This window comes from Genypterus blacodes, unplaced genomic scaffold (genome assembly GCF_046128005.1).
Source record: "Genypterus blacodes isolate CSIRO-AG114 ecotype Tasmania unplaced genomic scaffold, CSIRO-AGI_Gbla_v1 ptg000007l_1, whole genome shotgun sequence".
Taxonomy (NCBI): domain Eukaryota; kingdom Metazoa; phylum Chordata; class Actinopteri; order Ophidiiformes; family Ophidiidae; genus Genypterus; species Genypterus blacodes.
Genome location: NW_027466821.1, coordinates 3228241 through 3251292, shown reverse-complemented (window position 1 = coordinate 3251292; position 23052 = coordinate 3228241). Strand labels below are relative to the sequence as shown.

At 46.0% G+C, this 23052-nt stretch overlaps 1 protein-coding gene across 1 annotated transcript in view; it reads left to right on the top strand.

Moving 5' to 3' along the window:
- The window catches only part of LOC143003595 (chemokine-like protein TAFA-5), a 104529-nt gene that overhangs the window by 45897 nt on the left and 35580 nt on the right, over positions 1 to 23052 (top strand). Inside the window, exon 2 of the mRNA XM_076154364.1 lies at positions 11491 to 11640. Coding sequence (XP_076010479.1) covers positions 11491 to 11640 — 150 coding nt within the window. The remainder of the gene's footprint in view (positions 1 to 11490; positions 11641 to 23052) is intronic.

The following is a 23052-nucleotide window of genomic DNA, read 5'->3' as shown; positions in this document are numbered from 1 at the left end:
TAGAGGGAATTCTTCTATTAATGGCCTCTTTTCTCTATATGTTCACTATGCCTTGCACTTTCCTCTTTACTTAAGCCCCAACACAGAGTACACTATATGGCATAACAGTGTAATTTGCAATATTTATGATGCACTGACTATAATTACATCACAGCTATACATTTTCAAAGAAATATTCCAACCACCATAAGTAGCTAATGAAGTCTTTACACCAGGGGCTCAAAGTCCACAAGGTGTTCCGCCTGAGCAACCGCTATTACAATGGCGGCAGAGGCATCTTCACTGCCTCATTACCGTCTGTTTGTGTACCACGGCAAGTAGCAGTTATTGATACCGCAGCCAATGCTGCGCCGCAGTACGTAGCTTTAACAGTGAGGGAGAGTGTGATGGATGAAATGAGAGCAAGTTACAAACTATCCAATAAATTCCACTATCATTTCGGGTGTTAGGTTGTATTGACGGGTGTAATCAGGAAACGTGTAAGGCTGCATTTACGCCTCCATTGAAAAGTGTTGTTTGTCCAGTTAAAACGCGTGTAAATGGAAGGCATAAATGCAGTGTGATCAGACTGCAATCTAACCAGATGCGGTCTCGCCATTGTGGTCAAATCTCGACTACAACATGCCAGGTGTGATTTGCAGTTGCACCTGGGACGCAGTTCTGATTCGGGGGAGTTTAGTCCCCCCCCCCCCTTAATGGGGACGTCCTACGCAAAATATGTTGGCAGACAGATGGGAGAACAGGAGCACGCTTGGAAGGTGTCGGGACAGGAATAGCAGAAGCAGGAGTGCCAGAAACCACCCGAGCGCCCACACGCTGCCGCGGACGAGCAGACGACAAGGACGCATTTTAACGCAAGGTGTCAATGCAAGTCCATGCGATAGTGAACCTCATTTTTTGTGTGAAAACAATGGGGACATGTAACAGCTTGTCCCCGTGTCTCAGAGCTAATGGTCCCTAATCCCTGTTTCCTCCAGCATTCATCATGGGAACACCAGATTATTCATCTTTAGAACATTTGAAAGTTTCCTTCTTTTCTTTTCCATCGCTCACTCAGATGGTATTTTCTGAGTAGGGCTATTTCAGTTTCTAACAAGGCAAAAAGTCTAAGTCACGTGTCAAGTCTGTGTGTGTGTGTGTGTGTGTGTGAGTGCATGTGCACGAATGAAAGTGAGCGTTAACAATTGTGCGACATGAGACGAGCTGCGTTTGTGGTGTTCTGCGTCGCCCTCTCATTGTCAGTCATTCAGCTGTCAACGACATCATTGCGGTGATTAGGAAAAGGCCTTTTGTTCACACCAGAGTGGCATCTCTGTTCGACGAGAAGGAGAGTGGAGAGGAGGAAACGCTGATGAAAAGGCAGAGGTTGGAATACGCCTGAATATCAGAGGCCAAGTCGTCATTTTCTCCTGATTTTCTCCCACTCTCTGTCTCGTCCCATCTCTCCTACTTTCCCACTTCTTCCCTCTCTTCCCCCGTTTGTCATCTCTCTCTCTTGCCCTCCTTCACATGGCGATCTTTGAAATCCTGATGAAGTGACAGCTGTCGCTTCCTCGCCGCCTGCTCAGCTTTTATTGGCGCCCGTACATTGCGGGGTGATAATTGGGTAAGCTGCTAATCAAGCACAACACAGGGTTGTTTATGTTATTTAATTTTATTTTGTGCTATCGCTGTTTTCGAGCATGACACAGCTGAACGCATCTGGTAATTGCCACCACAGTTGCTTGTTTTACTTTAAATGTTTGGGATTGCCTAACCTTGTGCTTAAATGTGGCATTTACTCCACTATTGCCTCCAATTTGGAGAAACCTGGGCCTGTTTTCACTTGTAACCATCTAACAAGCGTCCGCTGCCCTGTTCATCTGAAAGGCAGCCAAAAGCATCAGTCAAGTTCTGATAGGTCAAGTCTCTCTGTTTACTACCCTGACTTATCCTGGCATCCTGGCTCTCCCGGAGGAGGCGCAAATATTAACTTTCAGGCTCTTGCTGATTCGGCGGTGGCGGCCAACTTTCCAGACCTCGCAGGCACATTCTGTCAATCACAGCCACCGCTTCAGACGCAGGTCTTCTCAGGTCCAGCAGCGTGTTTGCCGCGCCATCATCAAGAGAAGATCTCTCCTCTCACCTAATAGAATGTTCCAATCTTCGCCCCCGATATTGGGTCTTCCCTTGTGGGCTCATCATAATCCCGGCATAGATGGCCTTTGGCTTTATAGAATCCTGTGTATCCCTCTGTCAGTCATCTCACCTCAAGATCTCCCGGGATCCTGCCTGCTTTTCATTCTCATTTTTATTCCTCCGACTGCACAGACCTGCAAGGGTTTTTTTTTTTTGAAAACGGACTACTTTTACCATCTGCACTGCACTGTGTGATTACAGGGTCCTTGCCCTCCCCACGGCCAGCGCTACTCCCCCTCATTTTCAGAGATGACAGTTCAAACAGTAATAAAGAATCCCTTTCTTTACGCCTGCTCTCGCCTGCTGGAGGTTTTTTTTTATACGTCTTTGTGGGCCTTTCAACATCTCTTTTGGATCGGCATCTCCACCAAGCTGGATGTGCACATTTGAGCAGGTAATGAGAGGAAGAAACGGCACATTGATCTGACTAAGAACACCAGGTGATACCGCTCACATTAGCGAATGCTCCTGGCAGGATTCTGTACGTTTTGTTTCCTGTACATTTCCCTAGACTTATTGATCCAGTCGACCCAGCAGGTATTCTTGTCCACCGTGTGGTCGAAGACAACAGCTTGAAAAATGTCTTTTTGTTAAAGAAGGAGGAAGGTACAAAATATTCCTGGATTGCGTTTGTGTACAGTGAGGGCGTTTTTTTTCCACCACGATAAAACAGCCAAAGTAAAAGCTGGCGTTCACTTAAGAACAGCAAAGTGAAGCAGAGAAATGTTTTTTATGGCACCAAGAATAAGTGAAAACACACACACAACACGCAGACATTCAATGTAATCAAGGACAACGACATCCTGAAAAACTTGAATCGGAACAGTTGGAATACACTTCTGCTCGCATCCCAGTGCCAACAGTCTAAAGCAGAAACTGGCAGTGCAGTGATTCCTGTGTCTGTTACACTTTCCAGGAGGAGGAGGAGGAGGAGGAGGAGTTCAATTGAAAAGCATAGAAAATGATGATGAGATTTCAGCAGCGTGGCTAGAGCGGGTAAAAGAAGTGCTTTTAGCTGAGAGATACCTTAAGCTGCAACTCAGCCACCTCCAAACCGGCCGCTGATCTTATTACATGCGGTCTACAGTGCCCCCCTTTGGCTAATGAAGTAAAATCAATAATATTCAGACAATGGCATTGACATTTGCCTCAGTTACATAAAGCAGAAAAACCCAGAAAGGTACCTAGATTTCCAGCTAATGGCCTGTTAATGTTGATAAATCGTTTGCTTGAAAGATCAGTAATAAGCCATTCAGAAGAAAACCTTTTTTCTTGCCAGGTCAGGAGAAATTCCTTTGGTTTGGGTTCTATTCGACTCCAGCCAGCAGGTCTCTATCATTAATTCACCAGGAAAGCTGCAGGAAGGGAAATTGATGATTTTCCCCCCCCTGGTGGATCAGCCCTTTATTACTGACATGCAAATGTGTAGCGCCACAGACCTGATGTTGTATTACAAAGTGAGAAAACGAAGCCACTATGTCCATGACTCACTCACGTTTCTAACTGCAGACTTGATGGCTTTTCATAAAGTCAGACAATCTAGCAATCCAACATATATTTGTTGATTAATTAATGGCTTTTTTCTGATGTAAAATGCATGAAAAATTGATTTATTATCCATTAATGAATCCATTAGTTGCACATTAAAATCCCTCTACAATATCTGTCATGAGCAAGTGGGACCCAATGACCTAAAGGAGGTTCTACCATCTATTAGCTTGATCCATTATATATAATGGTATGATTTATTTTCAGTTGATTTGTGAGCCGTTCAAACATGCCGTTGACGACTGAGATATATCAGAAGGGGCTACATATTCTGAACTGTTATGGAGTTCAAATCCCAGTGGTGTGAAATCTGTTGTGAACCGCCATGACAGCATGGATACAGGGCCATAGTTCTATCAATATGTTGCTTTGTTTAATTCCAGAATTATGATTGTGATGTAGCATGAAATACTCTGCATACTGCATATGTAACTTCTTAAACATGTTTGTAGTTTAGAGATGTTATGGACTCATGTGTTGTGAACTATGGGACGTCATGTGCAAAGCAGAGAATTTGATCTGCGAAATGAGTTCTGTTCCATGAAAAGTTTATTTTCAAGATGAAACCAAGTAACGGTGCATTTTGATGCATTTTGTCCACATAAATCAAAACGGCATTTGTATTTCGTCCACAGAAATGTTGAGACAGGACTTTCTTATGCACACAAAATGACAAGGAGCATTGATTTTTGTGCATTGAATTTCATTTTCTTGACAAAATGCATGCAAGGTGTTGCTTGGTTTTGTCATGGAAAATTTGTATTTCATGGCACAGAACATATTTCATATACGAAATCCCCCATGAACAGCATGGCGATTTGACAACAGAGCTCGGGGTGTGTGTGACCTCCGCGTATACATCAGAACACCTGCTGTCATAGAGAGGACACGGCAAGACGAATGGAGGGAGACCGTGTGACCCAGACGCATAGAGAAACTGCCACGGGGGACATGAGGCAACAGAAAGACACACAGATCAAAGGACAGATAGGAGTATTGGGCGAGACTGGCAAACATTGCAGAGTGTGTATGTATGTATGTATGTATGTGTGTGTGTGTCTTTATGCCCCAGCTGAGCCTCGGCAGAGCAGCGGCACAGAGGCCAAGTTGAATGGGGAGGAGAGATTAAAGTCAGTGCCGGGGCCTGCAGCCTCAGTATTCAATCACCGCTCTCTCACATACCTCCGCCTGCATGCTGATCAAGCGCCTGTGAAAGGAGCCATGCACCCTGCCACCTCCACAGACACACACATACACACTTGATGCTATACATGCACACACACGAGCAAGTGCAGAAACCTCACACAGATAAACCGGCGTGGAAGTGCCTGTATGTACTATTATACTCACACACAACTAAACACGCTAGCAATTGTCGTCTTGTAGATTTGTCCCCGTTCAAGGCCTGATCATACACACCTCGCTTTCTGTCCCCCATGGGTGCAGCAGGAGAAAAATGATAAGTTTCACATCTTCACCCAGGGGTCTTTAGTCTGTGAAATTATAATAACATTTACGGGACTTCACCCCATCATCATTGCCCCGTTGTGATGTTTCCTCTGGGGGAGGGAAAATGTGCTTAATTGCAGTGGTGAAGTGGCTCCGGTATACGTGTGTGTACGCACACACACGTTTGCCTGTGTTACCAAGGGTTACTGGGGTCATTTGTTTTCCCTTTCCTTCCGCCGTTTTAATTGATGATCATTCATTGTTTCACGGCGACACCCCATTATTAAGCAGAGTTCATTATTCTAAAACACCAACGCTGGGGAAAAGAGGGGCCCCGGGGGAGAAGGCTATTCTTTACGTGCTTTACACAAGGTCACTCCAGGAAAAAGGGCTCAGGCTTCATTATGGGAACCCTATTAAGCAACACAGGGACTTAGCTGATTTTATTTTAATCACAAGTGAATGCAGAGGAAAGAAAAGGAATGCATTAGGTTAATAAGCATGTGTCTGAGGGGCCCCGCATCCGGTGCGTTGTGGCTTCCAGGGGCCTGCGGGGAGCCATGGTGATGCCTGTCATCCCTAATCTGACATCCTTCATTTGCGCGCGAATTGACGCATTAATCCAACTCCATTTAATGAGCACCGAGCTTTTCTAACAGCAAGAGAAGGAAGCAAAAACAACACAGCTTTCATGCTTTTTCTTTGGCTGCAGCTGTGGTTGCATGGCAACATTCAGTCAGCTAATGTGACACCGGCTGTCCAAAGAAGCAAAAAATAAAGGACGAGGAGCTGTGAGAAGCTGCGGTGCTTTTCCTGTAGCTTCATGTATGTGTACTTGCTTTCACTCGAGTGCCTTTGTGTATCCTATGCTTTAACGGATGCATGTATTAATATCTCGGTGTGTCTGTGTGTGTGTGTTTATCACCACTCATACGTGCCTCCTGCTTGCCAAAGCATTTTAGGGAAAAGGGCAGAACAGGAAAATCTCTTTTTTTTGTTTCTGAGTGGCTCCACAAGCAAGAGAAGCAATCAGGCAAGCATGCTTCCCCCAAAATAGATCCGCCAGACGACATCACCAAGGAAATAGTCTGTTTTTCATTCACAGCAGCATAGGCAATGTATTATTAATCTTCAAAACTGGCTTTAAAGTGAGATTTGGGTACAAGATGGCAGAAGATTATGTTTGACTGTTCCATTCAATCACAATTGTAGCCAGTATGGGAAGGAATGTGGTTTGGATTTCAGCACAGGGAGGAGCAGATGTTCATTTGAGCTTTTCAGTCGGCTGCATAAAACGCCGTCCTGCAGATCAAACCCATGACTCGTCCCAGCCACTGCAAAGCTAAACCTGTTTGGATGAAACGCAGTGGAAGTGTGGGGGCAGGGGTGCGGGAATGACACCAGGTCCCAATCCAGGGGCGGATCCGGGAATTTTCTTCACATCTTGTTGCTAGTTTGAGGAATTTCTGTCAATTTTGGGCATTGATTTGATTCGTCTGCTCCATCATTAGCCTCATACCAAGTTTGGCTCAGCTCAGTTCGGTCTTGGCAGAGGTACGAGCATTCATCCAGCATCTTCCTCTGACATCTTTCTCAGAATAAGTTTGTTAGCCCTGTCTCTTCCACGTCCGCCCCGGCGGGGGTCATTTCCAAGGATTCATTCAGCCCCTCCATCATCGGGCCTCTCCGTTACCGCAAGCCGTAATTCTTCTCTTCACCGCCGTCCTTTCTGCTACAGCGCGTGCTGCTGGAGTTGGCCCATCCAGCTCCCTGATTAGGCTTGTTAAAAGGATTCATTTAAAAATTCGCCCGCCAGGCCTCGGGGAAGAGGGATGTCATCAAGGTTCGCCTAATGCAGCCTTTGGATCCAAAATGGGATTTCAGAGTCGCAGTCTTGGCGCCGTACCCGCCTCTCTCATTCTGAACAGCTGTAGCACGCTGGAGTGATATAGCATTTTAGTCTGGCAATGTCTCTCATGTACACACACACATGCACACACGCTCTGTCCTCTCTAGCATAACAGATGTAGTGCTAGATTTCTGACTACACCAAGCTGCCACAGAGCGTTTCTGGGTTAAGTGGTGAATGTGAGGAAACGGGGATGCTTTGTTATGGAGGGTTTTGTAATTGCGGACTTGTTTTCACGTTTGGAAGTGACCGTCTTTGCTCTGCACGCAAATCAATATGTTATATACCAGCTTTTTCACATTTCCAACATGAATTGTGTTTCCCCAGCCCAGCCAAAGAGATCAGAGGGAAGAAAGTCTGGTGAATTCTGTATTGTGTTTACATGTGAACACAGTCGGTACCTAAACAGTGGGACAGGAAGCAGTTACAGTAGGTGGACAGGTGATTTGACCCAGCTCGCCCGCCATGCGTAGTGACTTCTTTGCTCCTGCACTCATATATCATAACCAAAATGTGTTTGCTTAAAATGACGGAAAACCAAACAAAGTGGCAAATCCAATATTGTAACAATTAAATTCTACGCTGCCATGACCTCATAGCTACAAAGTTGGCATCAAAACCCAGAGCGAGTGCGTTTGCTCTTGCTCACACAAAATCACATTTGTTTTATTGCTTGGGACCTTTGAGCTACAGCGCTGATTTACCAGCAGCAAACATTTAGACGATTTAGGAGGTTGTGTTCGAATGCCAGGCTGTGTGTGTGCAAGTGTGCGTGTGTCACGGTGTGTCTGTCATACAGTGCCTTCATCCCAACTTAAGCTTGCTAATTAAAATCTTACTTTATTCAGTCGTGCTCCAGCATCTGTGCCTCAGTGCCTTTTGTGGCAGATTGCCTTTTTGTGTTGATTTTACAAGGTCGCTCAGCAATACTTTGGTATTACCTGTTCCTGGTGCAGCACAGCATGCAGCTCCAGCAGGCTGTAGATTCTGAAATGAGAAAACGCACTGCCCTCACACCGATAAACTCACATATTTTTTTAATAAACATCTCAGCAGTGGGTTCAGCAGATTGAAACTGTAAGATTCAGCTGGCTGCAAAACCACAGATACTTCCACAAACTGTTGAAAAAAGGGAAAATAGGTGGACTCACCTTGTGTTGCTCTGCTGGACGTTTGTGAAATGACTGCGCACGGCACGGCAATTGTAATGTGTGTGTGTGTGTGTGGGGGGGGGGGGGGGGGGGATAATAAAGCATACAAGCATGTCAATAACATTACGTTGTATTAAGCTGTAAACTCTGCCACATGAATCCATCTTCTGCCACTGTCAGGAGCTTTCATTTCACTCTAGGGTGGCCACACATACATTTTAATCAGCCATTTGGCCAGCCAAGCTGACAACTACTCGACAACAAAAGCTGATAAGGGTGATGATAAATCATACCACTGCTGCTGGAAGCTGTGGGTTCACCAACAAAAACACCTGCCAGTTTTTACATTTCTCCTGCTATACTTAAGGATGTTCCTGATTATGCAGCAAGATGTCTGTGAATAATTTGAGCGTGTGGTTTACTATTATTTATTTTTATTGGCCGAACAACAACAGAAGCCGTTTCAAAAAGACCAAATGCTTCCTTGAAACCCAATTTGTTGGGTTGTGGGTTGCCAGCAGATCCCTCCAGGACGCGAAGAAACACGGGGCACTGTCTCGTTGAAGAGGAGAATTGGATTTGGCCGTTTATCGGGTTCAGTTTCGCCTAGTTGTGTTGTGTGTGACAGTAGCGGAGTATGTAGCGGGGGGCGCTCGGTGCAATTCGTTTTCAGAAAGGAAGGAACGAAGCTCACCCCTGCCGCTGCATCAGGAGAGTTTGTCCCTCAGTTCTCTGACATGATGTTCTGAAAGACGGTGGAGTAAGTTCAGGTCAACAGGTTTTGTTTAGACATATTTTCAACAGTTGGGATGTAATGTAATGGAATCTCATGTTTACCATATCCCCTGTGTAAAGCGGAGTGCGATGAAATACTAAAACGGGCACATAATCGTGGTGGAGATGCTCTCCACACTCTGCTGCTGCGAGGAACGTTGATCTGGTTGTCAGGTCACACGTGTCCCAGTTGTCAATGCCAATAAAGTAAATAATAAATCTGCACTCGCGTTCCCTGGTGAGTCGATGACATTTCGCTACGCCAGATAGCTGGATACATCAGCAGCGAGGTGAGATAGCAAACATAACAAAAGCAACATGAGATGTGTTTACTGTTGCTCAGCGGCAAGAGAGTGCCATAAGTTACAGGTTTTAGCTTTTAGTCAGAGTTTTTTGAATCACATTGACTTTCTCTGTAAAGAAATGTCCTTTACTCTTTATCTGACATGAGCTCTGCCAGCGCATGCGTTGCAATTGTGCTATTTTATGAGCACAACAACAATGAGTACCAGCACAGCTCATTTTTTATTTTTAATGGGTTAAAATAAGAAGACTATTTATATTACCCGTGAAATGAGTGCAGGAGCAAAGAAGTCACTACACAATGCCAGACAACATCAGCTTGAAATTAATTCAGCTTCACAGCAGCTACAGCTTGGACAGTAAAAGCAAGTCGTGTTTGATGAAAGGTAGGCAGCTAATGAGCTCCAGCGACACAGGAAAGAAGAACAACAGAGGATTGCGAAGTCAAATCTGCTGCAAGTCTTTGAGCTTGTTGATTCCGCGTATGGTAGCGTGGCGCCACAGTGATCCGTGTGATTAGACAAGACGTCGAGAACGGAAGCGTCCTTTTCAACTCCTCGCTTTGGAGGCGCACCAAAGGAGGGAGGAACTGCCAGAAGAGGGAAGCGGGAAGGAGGCGAGTGGATGCGGGCTGGGGGGAGAGCGGCGCGCGCACACATGAAAAGATGCGCGCGGAAAAGCTCGGGTTTACATGACAAGTCATTATTCGGCATCACCCGGAGAAGACAGAAGAGCTACGAGGGGGAGGTGGGGGAGGGGGGGGGGGGGGAGGGAGGAGGCGGCTAAGTGTGAAGGCAGGAAAGAGAAGAGAGAAAGCGATGCAAAGGGAGACGGGAGGATAGAGGAAGAGGAGGCGACCAATGGAAGAGGCTTGTGCTTGATCTTGCTGTGCAAAAAGGCCCAGGCAGTGGGAATTGTGTTGACAGTGTGCATTGTTTTGAGCAAAAAGCGCCCGGCTGCTCGGCTTCTCCCATCTTCTCAGCCCAACTGCATTTCTAGTTAGACATATAGCGCTGATGTATAACTACAGGCTACAGAGCGCTGATACGTTACGGTCGAGATCGAGGCAGAAAAATTAACAAAAAATCGAAGGAGGGCAAAGACGACAGCGCTCACAACTACAAACTGGAGCAGAACCGTCATTTTAATTTCAAAGTTGAACAGAATTCACCAAGACTATAATTTGTGAAATTCTCTATGGTACCACCAGGGGGAGTTTTATGTATCACAAAAACTTTATGGGTGAAGCTTGTGTGCGTAAATCTTTCTCAGCCCTAAAACATGGTCTCAGATACAACACCATTAATTAAAAACGGCCCACACTCTCTTTATAGACACCTAAAGCCATATATGGAGCTCCATACCCGTGGAGATTTCCTCCACAGGTACCAGGCACGTGGCTGAATAGTGAGAGATCCCCATTACCCCGGGTGTGACCCCTCGCCGCTCAGTTCATTAAGCCAGCCGCCCGAGTGTTCGTGACTTAAGTCCAGATTTAATCACAACTTCCCTCCTCTTGCCAATCACAATTACATCCTGATAAGCCACTCCTGGGTGGTACCCGAGGGCTCCAACACAGCGACAAAGGTTAATTTGTGAGCAGCAAGGGCCCAGCGACAGAGGGCAAAGGTCATTTGATTGAATACGTGGGCGGCATGTGTGCAGGGGGGAGGGGGGGTTTGCCAGCAATTATAAAGTTCATCAGTATTCATGCGTTTCGCTAATGGCTAATGGGTACATTACCTTTAAAGAGGTGTGCTGATAGGATGGGGCCCGTAATGGGGAAATAGCTGCTGGGTAGTCTGGGATGTTCAATATCGGCTGGGATGATTCCTGGATCAGAACTCTCCATACACTCTCCTGTAGGTAAAAAGTTTCCCTCCGCTTCTGAACCGCAAACCAAGATGCTTTGCTGATGAAGGACTTGGGTAACAAACCCTGACAGGACATGGATAGAAATGAGTGCCGAATTCCTTAAAGTTGTCGCCAAAACAGTTTTCATGGGATATTGCATGATCAAAGCATTGTTCATATTAATTCTAACAATTCTGCATTTGAGTAAATTGTCTAATTTTGATATTTGCACACAAACAGAGGCACAACAGAGGACACATTTCACCCTGTCTCTATCCCATGTCTCTAACCCCCTGTATCCTCTGCCCCCATGTCCATTTCCAGGCCAGCTGGCGGCGGGGACATGCGAGATTGTGACGCTGGACAAGGACAGCAGCCAACCACGGCGGACCATCGCCAGACAGACGGCCCGCTGCGCCTGTAAGAAGGGCCAGATCGCTGGAACCACAAGAGCCAGACCCGCCTGTGTGGACGGTAAGAGGACGTGAGGGGATGAGGGGGTTGCCCCGGCTCAAAAGCGACCATGTTGGCGAAGGAAACAAAGCGAGGAGGGCACGTACAATTTTGCCCAAGTGTTTAATCGCAGCTTCAGTCTCAGGGCGGTAAGGGATTGGAGGTTTCAACCGAGAGCTTAAAGTGGATAAACGTACACGGTTGTAGCAAAGTGGATCACAGGGCCGCATTTGTGATGTTGCTAAACCTCCCCAACCATTTTACAGTGGGATCTCACATCTCACATCACGTCTCACACACCACAGTTATAGTACACAACCTCCTTTATGACAGAGAAAGGATCAAAAGCAACTGCAACGCCAAATGCTCCGGCGCCACCAGTGTGACATCCAACACGCCTCAGTGGTTTATAATTCAAAAAGTTTTTTGATGGCGTCCTAATGGCGCTTTAATTAGGCCCACAATCTCATCACTGTTTGAATAGCTGTCATTTATTGTTTCATGTTTTCTGTGCACGTTTGCCTTGAGCTAATGATTTGACATTTCTGGACATCTGGTTTATCTGACTCCAAACTGCATGAGGAAGGTAAATATTGAAACATGCAGTGTGATGTGAAGGCGGTCGCAGTGTTCGTCCATTTGTGAACAAATAGAGGATTCACATTTACAAATGTGGAGATCCGGTCCGTTACATCATCCTTGGGTTGTTCAAACTGTGTTTGATTGAGTTTAAAGATGCTGGACGATTTAATGCCATTTCTCCTGGCAGCCATATATGTCACCCCCTCCTCTAAGATTTCGGCCCATTTTTCTGCTTTGTGACTGTCGCCACTATTATTGCTCGACAGAAGGTAGACGGCAGATATTGTTCAACCAACGTGTGTGGACACATTAACGTTGTGTGTAACACTGGCCTGGCTCAGGGCTACAACAGCAGCTCTGATGTTTTCTTTGTGAAGATTCAGCTTACACAGCTTGAGGTGTCTTCACAGTTTCTAGCTCTGTTTGTAGAAGGTGTTTACCCTCAGTGTGAGCTGCACTATTTTTGACCAACTGATCATATTTAGCAAACAGGGAGAAGGCTTAGGGCGGTTTGTAGGTGGAGTGAGGTTCTGTGTGGAAGGCGCAGAACACTTCATCAGCTTCATACCTGACCTCAGCGCTCACATCCTCACAGTTGTTTCTCACATATTCAATTTCTCTCCTCCGCAGCTCTGCCCCACAGGACTCTGATCTCGTAGCCACCGAGTCCCTTTGCTGTCCCAAAGCGTTGCCTCTTTTGCTAGGGAACGCGTTGCAGGGATGTTGCATAAATCCACACCATCCAGATAATATCTGGAGGCATTCGTCAAAACGCGGGCTCGGCGGAGCACAGTGGCATTTGTGTGGGCTAGATTCTCTAGTGTTTCCTGGAGCGAAGCGCAGGCTTATCAGCCAGCGCTTCAGAGGCGCAGGTGGGCGGCAGGTTTTGAGGATCACAGTGGAACGAACCAACAAAAGCAGCGAAACACAAAACGCTGAAATGATTAGGGAGAATCACACTCGTATAGGCGATTGATCACGCACGTGAAAGTGCAAAATACAAGACGGAAAATATCCTGGCGCTTTCATAAAACCAGTTTATAAATTGCTCGTGATTTGCTTTGACTGCAGTCTCCGTCACTTCAATAAATTCAAAAATAATTCTAATACATTCCAGTTGAAATATTGATTTGTAAGACAAGGATAGAGCAAAAATAGACGAGCAGTTTAAGATAAAAATAAAATGAGTAGATTACACAGTTGGGTGCTGTAGATGATGTGTGTCGTTGCTGCTTTAATGACATGCGCCTTAGACGGTCCTGACCTTCGACATGCCAAACTGTGACGCGGCCCGCGGGTCGAGGGTGAGCAGATGTGGTGGGGCTTAAAGTTCTGCTCCCCGAAGTTTGGTCACAGCTCAAAATAGTTCTGGCAAATCCCCACCCGTTGGTGACCTTCAACGGGAGCGGCGAACAAAAACACTGGGAGAATGTGGAGTGTTCATGAATCATTCCTTGCATGTTGTTCGGTAACACAGCAACCACATTAAACCGCATACAGCCTGAAACCGCTTGTACCTTCCAATCTATGTATATTCACATAAATCAGCGACTGGAACTAAATCACGATCTGCTGGCCTGTAGATGTCTGTGGTAGCGCAACTGTGCTCCCCAACTCCTCATCCTGCGGGATCATGTACGTTTATTGTCAGCCATTGTGTTGCGTTGACGACTGCTTCATCCGCTGGAGCCTCTTATTATTGTTGAATTTTCGGTCGAGTTCGTCTTCCCGGGGAACCAACCAAGCACTTTTCAGTCTTGTGAAGTTTAAGTTGTAAAGATTTGCAATATATAATCTGACATACAGGCTGTGTATGTGTGTATGGTGTCACTGTAACAATTCCTTCCCACGTTGTCACATTGCTTCCTATCAAATTGCACACACACACACACACACACAAGCTTGAACCTTATTGCAGTCCATATTACTAAAAACCCAATGCTTGATATTGCCACGCGCGCCGTGAGATGCTTGTCTCCGCAAATGCAATCTTATTTGTTTATTGTCTGCTTCTGAAACGCCGCCCGGCTTCACTTTGGGGACCACGAGCGAGCGAGGGGGGCGAGCAAACGGAGCAAACAGCAAAGTCCCCAAATGCCACAAATGGGATTTCAATCAGTTTTAATCTCCCGGAGTCCTCGAGGTCGCCTCTCTCTTGTAATATCGTTTTCCTTGGGCTGACACTATTTGTGTCCTTCACGCCCCGAGGCTCCATGCGGAGAGGTCGTCCCGTGCACGCGGGATAATCCACAGCATCGTCAGCTTGCACAGCTTCCTTTTCAAGATGGAGCGCAAGGGATCCCAGAGACTTCTTCTTTGTTTTCTTGTGTTGGCAGATTTGTCAGGTTTCTTTTGCTCCGTGTCTGCTTGTTGCTTTGAGGGGAGGGGATAACATTTCCATTGCTGCAGCTTTTGACGTGCCGGTCCACGAGGGGACGAGCGCCAGAGCTACAGAAAGCCACCAAGAATCTCACCTCTGCAGCCTCTTCTTCACTCCCCATTCTCTCCTACCTTTTTAACCATCCCAACACACATCCACACACACTCTCCCTCTTTCCTTCTATGGCTCTGCCCACTGGAGGCCTCTGCATGCCCTGCAGTTGCATATGTGCGCATGCTTTCTTATCTGCAATTTCATGCTTTGAGCCTTTACCTCGCCGCTTGATGACTTTTTACAGAGCCGATATTGATTCTTAATAGAGGAGGGTGAGACCAGATAAGAGAGGGGGGAGGGGGAGAGAGCGAGGCTGTCAGAGGAAGACAGAGAGTGCAGCAGTCTGTGTGTTTGTGTGACTCAGAGTCACCATTTGCTGTGCTGCTGACACTAAGGTGATTTACTGTAGTTATATGCATTATTGTTTCTTACATAACAACCTGAACAAAAAACCTGAAATACTGCAGCAACTTGTTTACTTGACATATCTGTAAAGAGACGATACACATTCCTTCCTCCATACATTAAGCATTAATGTAAGTATAAATGGCAGGACACCTAAATTGTTTAATTTTTCAGATTTTACTTAACTGTGCTTAAAAATCACAGAAACCCAATCATTAATTAAATCGCCAATATGATCAGTTTTTGCAGCGGTTTATATTATAATGTATGTCCTTCTCATATATGTGCAAATAAGACCCAAATCCATACATTACATATACATAAAGGTAGCTAGGCTGAGATTATCAAATGATATTATCTTAACCCAGATATATTTGTACATGTGTAACTGCTGGCAGCAAGCAGTATATAGCAAAATGAAATTGCAGCCTATAAATATTTTATAGGTAATTTAATGCACATTTGACCCCATTTTGTGCTCCACTTTGATGTACAGTTTAATATTTTCTAATAATTGTTACTTGTATTGATATATCCTTTTTTTTTTTTTTTACAACTTTGTCACAAATATTTTACTGCATTTGTGGCCTCCTTGCCAAAAAACGGGTAATGTAAATATAAATATCAGCTTTAATGTTGATTTGCAGTGGCTACAAATCACACACACACACACACACACACACACACACACACACCGCGGTTGCTCTCACATATGTGACGGTCGCTGCGAGAGAGACGACAGCGTGCGTCAGGCCCAGTGTCCGGGCTATTAGACAGTACCAGAGCTCCGATCATGCTGCATCAGCCCGCTGGTTTGATCCGGAGAGGAGCCGCCAGCCTGTTGGGGCAACGTGTCATTGTCAGTGCCGGCAGCCCGTTAGCGAGCCAGCCACTGCCGCAGCGCCGTCCGCGGGGACCCTGGCCGCAAAGACGTGTCCAGCGGTGAATGTGTAATGCCGCTCGCTTCCCGTTTGTCTCCCTCTCTCTCTCTCTCTCTGTCTGTCCCACACACACACACACACACTCACACGGTGCGGAGCGGAGACTGATGACCTAGGGGGCTGCGGCCTTGTCAGAGGCAGAGGAAAGGGAGGAAAAGGGGGCCGGGGGGGTGGTGGTGTGGGGGCTGATGGGGGAGCGGAACCCGAGGTGGGTCGCATCTCAACATCTCTCGGGTGTATGCACGTTTTTAGATTGGAAGGATCACATGGCCTCGCCGATGGCACCCAGGAGAGGCAGTGCCACCTCAGTGTGTCACTCTCTCTCTTCTTTGTCTTCTTCTTCTTCTACTCCTTTAGTCCAAATTACAAAATGGTCTCTAGAAATGTCTCATTGGTTTCCAGTCTGTTAAAAATGCTCTCAAACTGTCCACGACTCTCGTTTTTGTAACCAACTATTACATCACATATCTCACACTCATAACATATGAGTCAATATCCATAAATCTGTGTTTTACATCATTGTGAAAACATTTTTGATGCAAAAGTCACACAGGGAAAGCAAAGATCAAAGCATATAATCTCTTTTTTTTTTATCTAGGATTGCCTTGAATGCCAGAATTAATTTTTTAAAAAGAACAATCAAGGTGTAAAAGTTTGCGTTTTTCATTCTAGAATAGGAGGGAATATCCAAATGCATCGGTTACCTGAGCAGCTTTCAAAAAGATGTGAAGGCACACGGAATCATTTGTCGTTCGGTCGGCTGTGACGCCAACTTTTACTAGCTTCTTCAATTTGAGTTTTACTTCAGGGAAGGAGGGGAGAGGTCGTTTTTCACTGTATAAAAGCAGCAGAGAAGTAAGAAAAAACTAAATGCATAATATGAAAAAAAAATAACCTACGGGCGAATTTTCAAATGGCTGCGACGGTTTCTGGAATAAAGTAAATACGCTGTTTATACTGTGGAGGGTGAATCTGTGCAGCGGCATAGCTCGGCCCGCTGATGAGCGGTTATAAATAACATTCCACAGAACAAATCTATTTATACATTGTGAATTAGGTCAGAGAATAAAGTGCCGGAGCCAGACAAAGAGTAATGATACGTAAAGATATCATTTGTAATCCAGCGTGTTCGATTGTTTGCGTTGTTTATAAACACAAAGATGTGGCATTAGTTTGAGACGGCCTAGAAGACAATTCTAAATGACTCAGATCTGAATTTGTTAATTTCCTCAAATCTAAGTTTAGAAAATGCCACAGACCCATGATAGATAAGTCCTATGACTAGTATTATTATTTACCTTTTTTGGCTTTAAAGGAACATTTGGGCCTCTCCGGAAATATATTTTCAGCGCTCTTCTGTCCCACCCCCCCACAGAGTGCCTGAATGTAACTCGGACCGACATCGCTGCAACTGTCATATTACAACGATATTACAAAGTCCCAAATGAACGTATTTCCCAAATACTCAATGCTGAGCTCTCCCTCCAGAGCGGCCGCTATCACAACAGAATCTTCCCACAGAGATATTGCGCTGTTGTTTTGCAATATGACAAGCAGAATTATATTACAAAGAAACGCTCGTGTTTCTCCCCCCGTAGGGCGGAAAGCTTTGACGACTGGCGCGCATTAGCATAAAAATAATGCAAAAGTGTCGTGCTGTGGCGGCGTTAAGAGTAAGCGTTCCATCCATTAACCCTGCATTATGTTTCCTTTTTGGCCTTTCCCTGCCGAATTCCTCAATGTGTCGGATACATTTTCGCACAAAACAGCCGTGTTTGTACACATTAGACAGTGACTAAGCAGAAGACGCTGGTACTTGCCGAACGCAAACACACACACTTTCCATTTCCATCCTCAAAATGATGTACATGATGATAAATGATGGTAAATGATGTTCATGCGGCCACTGTTGATCAGGTAGTGGAGGTGTACAGGAGCAACTCTACATGCATGCATTGATTGTAAATATTTAATATTCCCGACGATGCAGCTCATACCGATGCCGTAATGTATCCAGGCAGCGGCTACGCTCTCCCTTAATGAAGCCGCATTATCCACACATCCCTTCTGCCCGGAACCCGTTGCACTCTCCGCCATCATAAATCTACAGGCGCGGGGTGATGAAGTGGACCCAGGTGTTCCACGGTTCTGAGTTGTTGATAACGTCACCCGTTATTGATGCCCCATTGTTGTGCGTCGTGCTCTCTCGTGTTTTATTATAATTAATCCGGGTCGAACGGGAAAGAGGCCACTAAAGTTGTTTTTTTCCACGCTTTTGGGAAAGTGCTCGCTAAGCACATACGGCGAGAGCGCTCGTATCCCAAAATGCTCTACATGCTCCCACCCGAGGCTCTCTGTCACTTTGGGTGTTTTTCCCGCTGTCAGCGTGTCGTTACCTAAGCAACTGTGAGACTTTCTCTTTAAGGAGGAAAAAGTAGACAGTAGTTCTTGCTAAATCCGATCCTGATTTAACGCCACCTCATTCCGCCGGAGATCAACAGTGTTAGTGTCGGTGGAGTGCGGCAAAGCGACCGCATTGGCTGCGTCTGGGTTTCAAACGAGCAATCAGGCTCTCGTGTTGAAGTATTACGGCGCTCTTCACGGAGCATTCGCAGCAAGGCCAGCACACCAATCACTTGGCGAGCCCATCAGAGTCATCCTCACATCTTGGCCTTATAAATCTTCATGAGCTAATGTGTCTCAGCATGACTGTCACTCACTCCCACCCCGCAGCTCACACACTCACACACACACACAGACACAGACAGACATTAAACTGCAGCCTCCCACTAAACACACACATGCAACGCGGAGAACCGCACGCATCGTATAAATCACAGGATGTAAATACATAAAAAGTCGCCTGTTTATCACTGATGCCAGGACGGTCAGTCGCCCGGCGGTCCTGGGCGAGTGGGATGAGGCCGCTGTTGCTGCCTTTTGGCATTGCATGCCGCAGTGCGCCTCCTAAACGCCTGCCGCCTGTCCTCCCTCCCTCCCCTCACCCCCCACCCCGCGAGTCTGCTTACCGTCACGGCCGTGGTTGATGGGCCGTGCGCTCCCTTCTCCACCTCAACTGACTAATTGGAAGAGAAAAGTTCCCATGCCGTGAACGCTGAATGTCCAAAGGGCTGCGTGTGTTTGGGAGGCTACTGGGTATGAACAATTAATTAATAATTACTGCCTCTTCGCTCCCACTGGGACCTAAGCCACCGTCCAAATAGGTTTAACTACTGCTGAAACATTGCGAAGGCCTCATTGTTAAAGTTGCTATCCGGGGGATTGAAAGATCGGCCTGATTCAGGGCACATGCAGTATGGAACAATGTAGAATTATAGAGTAGAATCAGTGTTGTGTCATTGCAGTTGACAAGTGTAAGCCTTGTAGTTTATATGAGAAGGTCAAAGATTATAATTCTCTTCTCTTGTGTGTGTTTGTGTAGGGGTTTTGGGTAGAACTGGATCCAACATGAACAAGGTAGAGGAGATTTTTGAAAACGGGGTCACGTTAGGTCAGAACATGCAGGAGTCACTTAACGCAGCGAGATTGTATAAAACAAAGGGACGTTGAAATCGAGCAAAGATTCACTTTCATTCAACGTTAGAAATTCCGTTGCTCAGTGTTTACGCAGCAACAGACATTTTCCTCCAACTTGATCTAATCCAAAGGCAGTCTAGTCACAGATCCATGTCTCATTTGTTGATCGTTTATTTTGGATCACCTCAGGGGCATAAAGTTTATAAAAGTTCCCTCATCTTTTCCTGAATACGTGGCAAACACACACAGTGTCTCTTCCTTCTGGCATGCATCAAAATGTAATATGAACAAAAGCATAACGCATCCTGGAGTAACGATCATATCCGCGTCAGACTAGAATCCAGCAGGATTTGATTGAGGCCTCTCATGATCTTGGGCCAATCATCTTCTAAGATCCCGGCACCACTTTGATTTCCGCTGTCAGTCGAGAGGCCTTACTCACTCGTTCACACGCTCACTCGCTCACAGCTCCGATCTGACACGAGAACGCCAGCCCATCTGCCTGTGTGCGAGAAAGAGACTGAGAGAGAGAGAGGAAGCGCTTTCCCTTTTTAACCCCCATTACTCAGGGGTGCTGATTCCATATGATGGGTGTCAGAGCCCTGTAGTGTGCATCTCCTCCACTTTTCTGCACCCACTCATCTTCCTTTCATCTCGTGATTACAGTTACTTTTCTGGCGGGAGCCAGAGGAGACCAGGTGGTTCATCTGTTGGTTATTTGTTGCTTGCTTGGATGGACGGACGGATGGACGCTGCGGACATGGCGTGAAGTTTCTGGCAACATGATATTAAGGCTCTGCCTCGGAGTCAAAGATCTGGCTGCAATGTAAGGTGGGAAGTCGCTTTGAGAGGGGAAAGGGGAGACGAGGTGCTACTGCCCTTTATTTCCTACGCCGTCCAAACAACACAACACTCGAGCGCAAATACCCGTCCCCATGTATCCTGTCATTAGGTGCGAGTTGGCTAATTTTCAGAACACTCGGCCGCGGCTTCAATGACGGACGAATACAAGGCGACCTCGATTGTTGTTTCAACACTCATTTGCCTTTGTGATGTGTCCCCGCTCACCGTAAAAACAATGAAGGCGATCATGAATATCTGCCCCCCCGCGCACAATTTGGAAATGGCGTCCGTGTGACGCCGCTTGGAAGTAATTCAGTGGTCGCTGGATGTAAATATAACATGCTTGTGATTATTCTTTATCTTCCTCATTAAAGCGATGGAGGAACAGCTGCACGAGTACACCGGGTAACTAAAGCAGGGAGGCACTCTATTGTGACTGAAATGATAAAATGCATAATTAGGTAGTCAATGTTGTGTTCCATCTCTCTCTCTCTCTCCCCCTCCCTCTCTCTCTTCCCCTCTCTCTGTCTTGTGCTGATAGGTGCACCTCTGTTTTTGCTCTCCATTTCCAGAAATGATGTTGTTCATTAATGCAAGGCAATTTCAGGCAGGCCCCTCTTCCTTTCCTCACCGCCGTGCATTCTGCCTTTTGTCTTTGGTAATTTACTTTTATTGGCTGGCTTAGCAATTTCATCTGAACACGGGTTCATTTAATAATGTATGCGTCTCGTTGTTTTGTGCCGTGCCAACACCCACCTGTAATTGCCGTGCAGCTGGGCGCGCTCGGCTGGATGGATGCGCCAGATGAATGGCGGTGGACAGAAGGCAGAGAGAGAGAAGAATGGGACTCGGAAGACAAAGTTCTTGTCTCCGCCGTCTGTGAAACGCGCCGTGCAATCAAATCATGGCACAACGATCGTAAATTCAGCCTGCATGTGTATCTAAACTTTCCCACACTTTACAAGCATGAATTTTGACCCCGTTTTGACAGCTGATTGGCCAATAAGAGCCACAGCTATTGACTAGCCAATCAGAAGGTCAGATAGGTAGGTTTGGTCAAACACCAGCTGATTAGACAATTTGACTTGACTAACTGGATGGTGACACTAGCGTTCTGATTGAACAGTGTTTCTTAGCAATTCTGTCTTTAACATATATGACGTAGGGTCTTCTTTGTATAATAATGTTTGACCTACTGCATGTGTGTGTGTGCGCACGCTGTCCCCAAATGCAACCGCAGCCACCCTCTACTCTCATCTAATTGTTCTGCAAAGCCCCGCGAGGAGGACTGTGGTCACAGTTGTCTTTGTCCTTGGGTTGGAGCATCACTGGCTCACCTTGAAAGCCTGCTAGGCCTTCTGTCGAATGTGTGCCTGAAAATGTGCGCGTGTGTACACGTGCGTGGAAGTATGTCCCTCAGCAGGAGGACAGACATCATTATCCCCACCCTTCATACCACCCCCTCCTCTGTCTAGGGGAACCTTTTAATCTGCCTGTAAAAAAAATACAATAAAATCAGATGAATGAAGTAAAACACCACCCCTCCCCCTCCCCCTCGTGCATCATCCTCTGCTGTTGCGTGGGGGCAATTTTTATAAGAGCCAGTTATGGAACATCACATGGCCAAAATAATATTAGTGTGGTGGTGACAGGCATGTGAAGGCAAGATGAATCTGGGATAAAAATAAAGGCAAATGAATACAAATGGTGTCTCCTTCACCTAGAGGGGCGAATAAATCATATGTGGACTAAATGTGGTATGCTCTCTCTCTCTCTCTCTCTCTCTCTCCCTCTCTCTCTCTCCCTCGCCTTCTCTCCCTCGCACATAGACACTCTCCCTCTCCCTCGTCGCCTTCCATTCTCTGCATCACTCCGTCTGATTAGGTTAGCTACAAAGTGTCCTTCCGTATTAATCTGTGTGTCTGTGTGTGTGTGGGGGGGGGGGTTACTGTACGCACATGTAGGTGTCAGAACCGAGGGACAAAACGGAGGAGACATTGTCAACACACGCAGCATGCACTCTCTTAGGGTCCCATTTTGGTTCTCTTAGTGTTGATGAGCTCTTAGACCTGTTCCTACCAAAAAATGCTGAGTCATCTCTTGAAGCACTTCAACAGCGGGGAAAACACCGTAATGCGAGTGTGTGTGCTGCTGCAGGTAAATGTGTCTCCTGTCTATTAATTTTTCTTCATATGCTACCATGGTGTTTGCACGGTTGTAAGAAGTGTTGGTAACAACAGAGGGCACGCGTTTAGAAAGGTGTGGATGACATGATGCCTCCAAGCAAAGCTATCAGCTTGTCTTAACCCGATTATGCTGTTTTGTGACTTTCACAGGATATGTTTGAGTTTACGGCACATTATTAATTGTAGTTCTTGGCTAACGTGGCTTTCTTTTAATAGGATTTCTCTGACAGGGTGTTTCTTTGATTTAAGCAAGTTCAACTGAACCAGATACCCACAGGGGGGATACTAGATTTACTCGGGACCTACATGAAGATGTAAATAAAACCTCAGAGAAGGCAAGTTTGAATTCAGTTTAATACATTTCTGCCAACAGGGAGACGTGGATTACTTGGACCGTGAATAATTTGGATGAAATATTTTCTGAGATTGGAGAAAATCTACTGGAAATCATTTCACTGTCACTTAACCCAACAATCTTTTTTTTTTACTTAGCCAAGAACTCCAT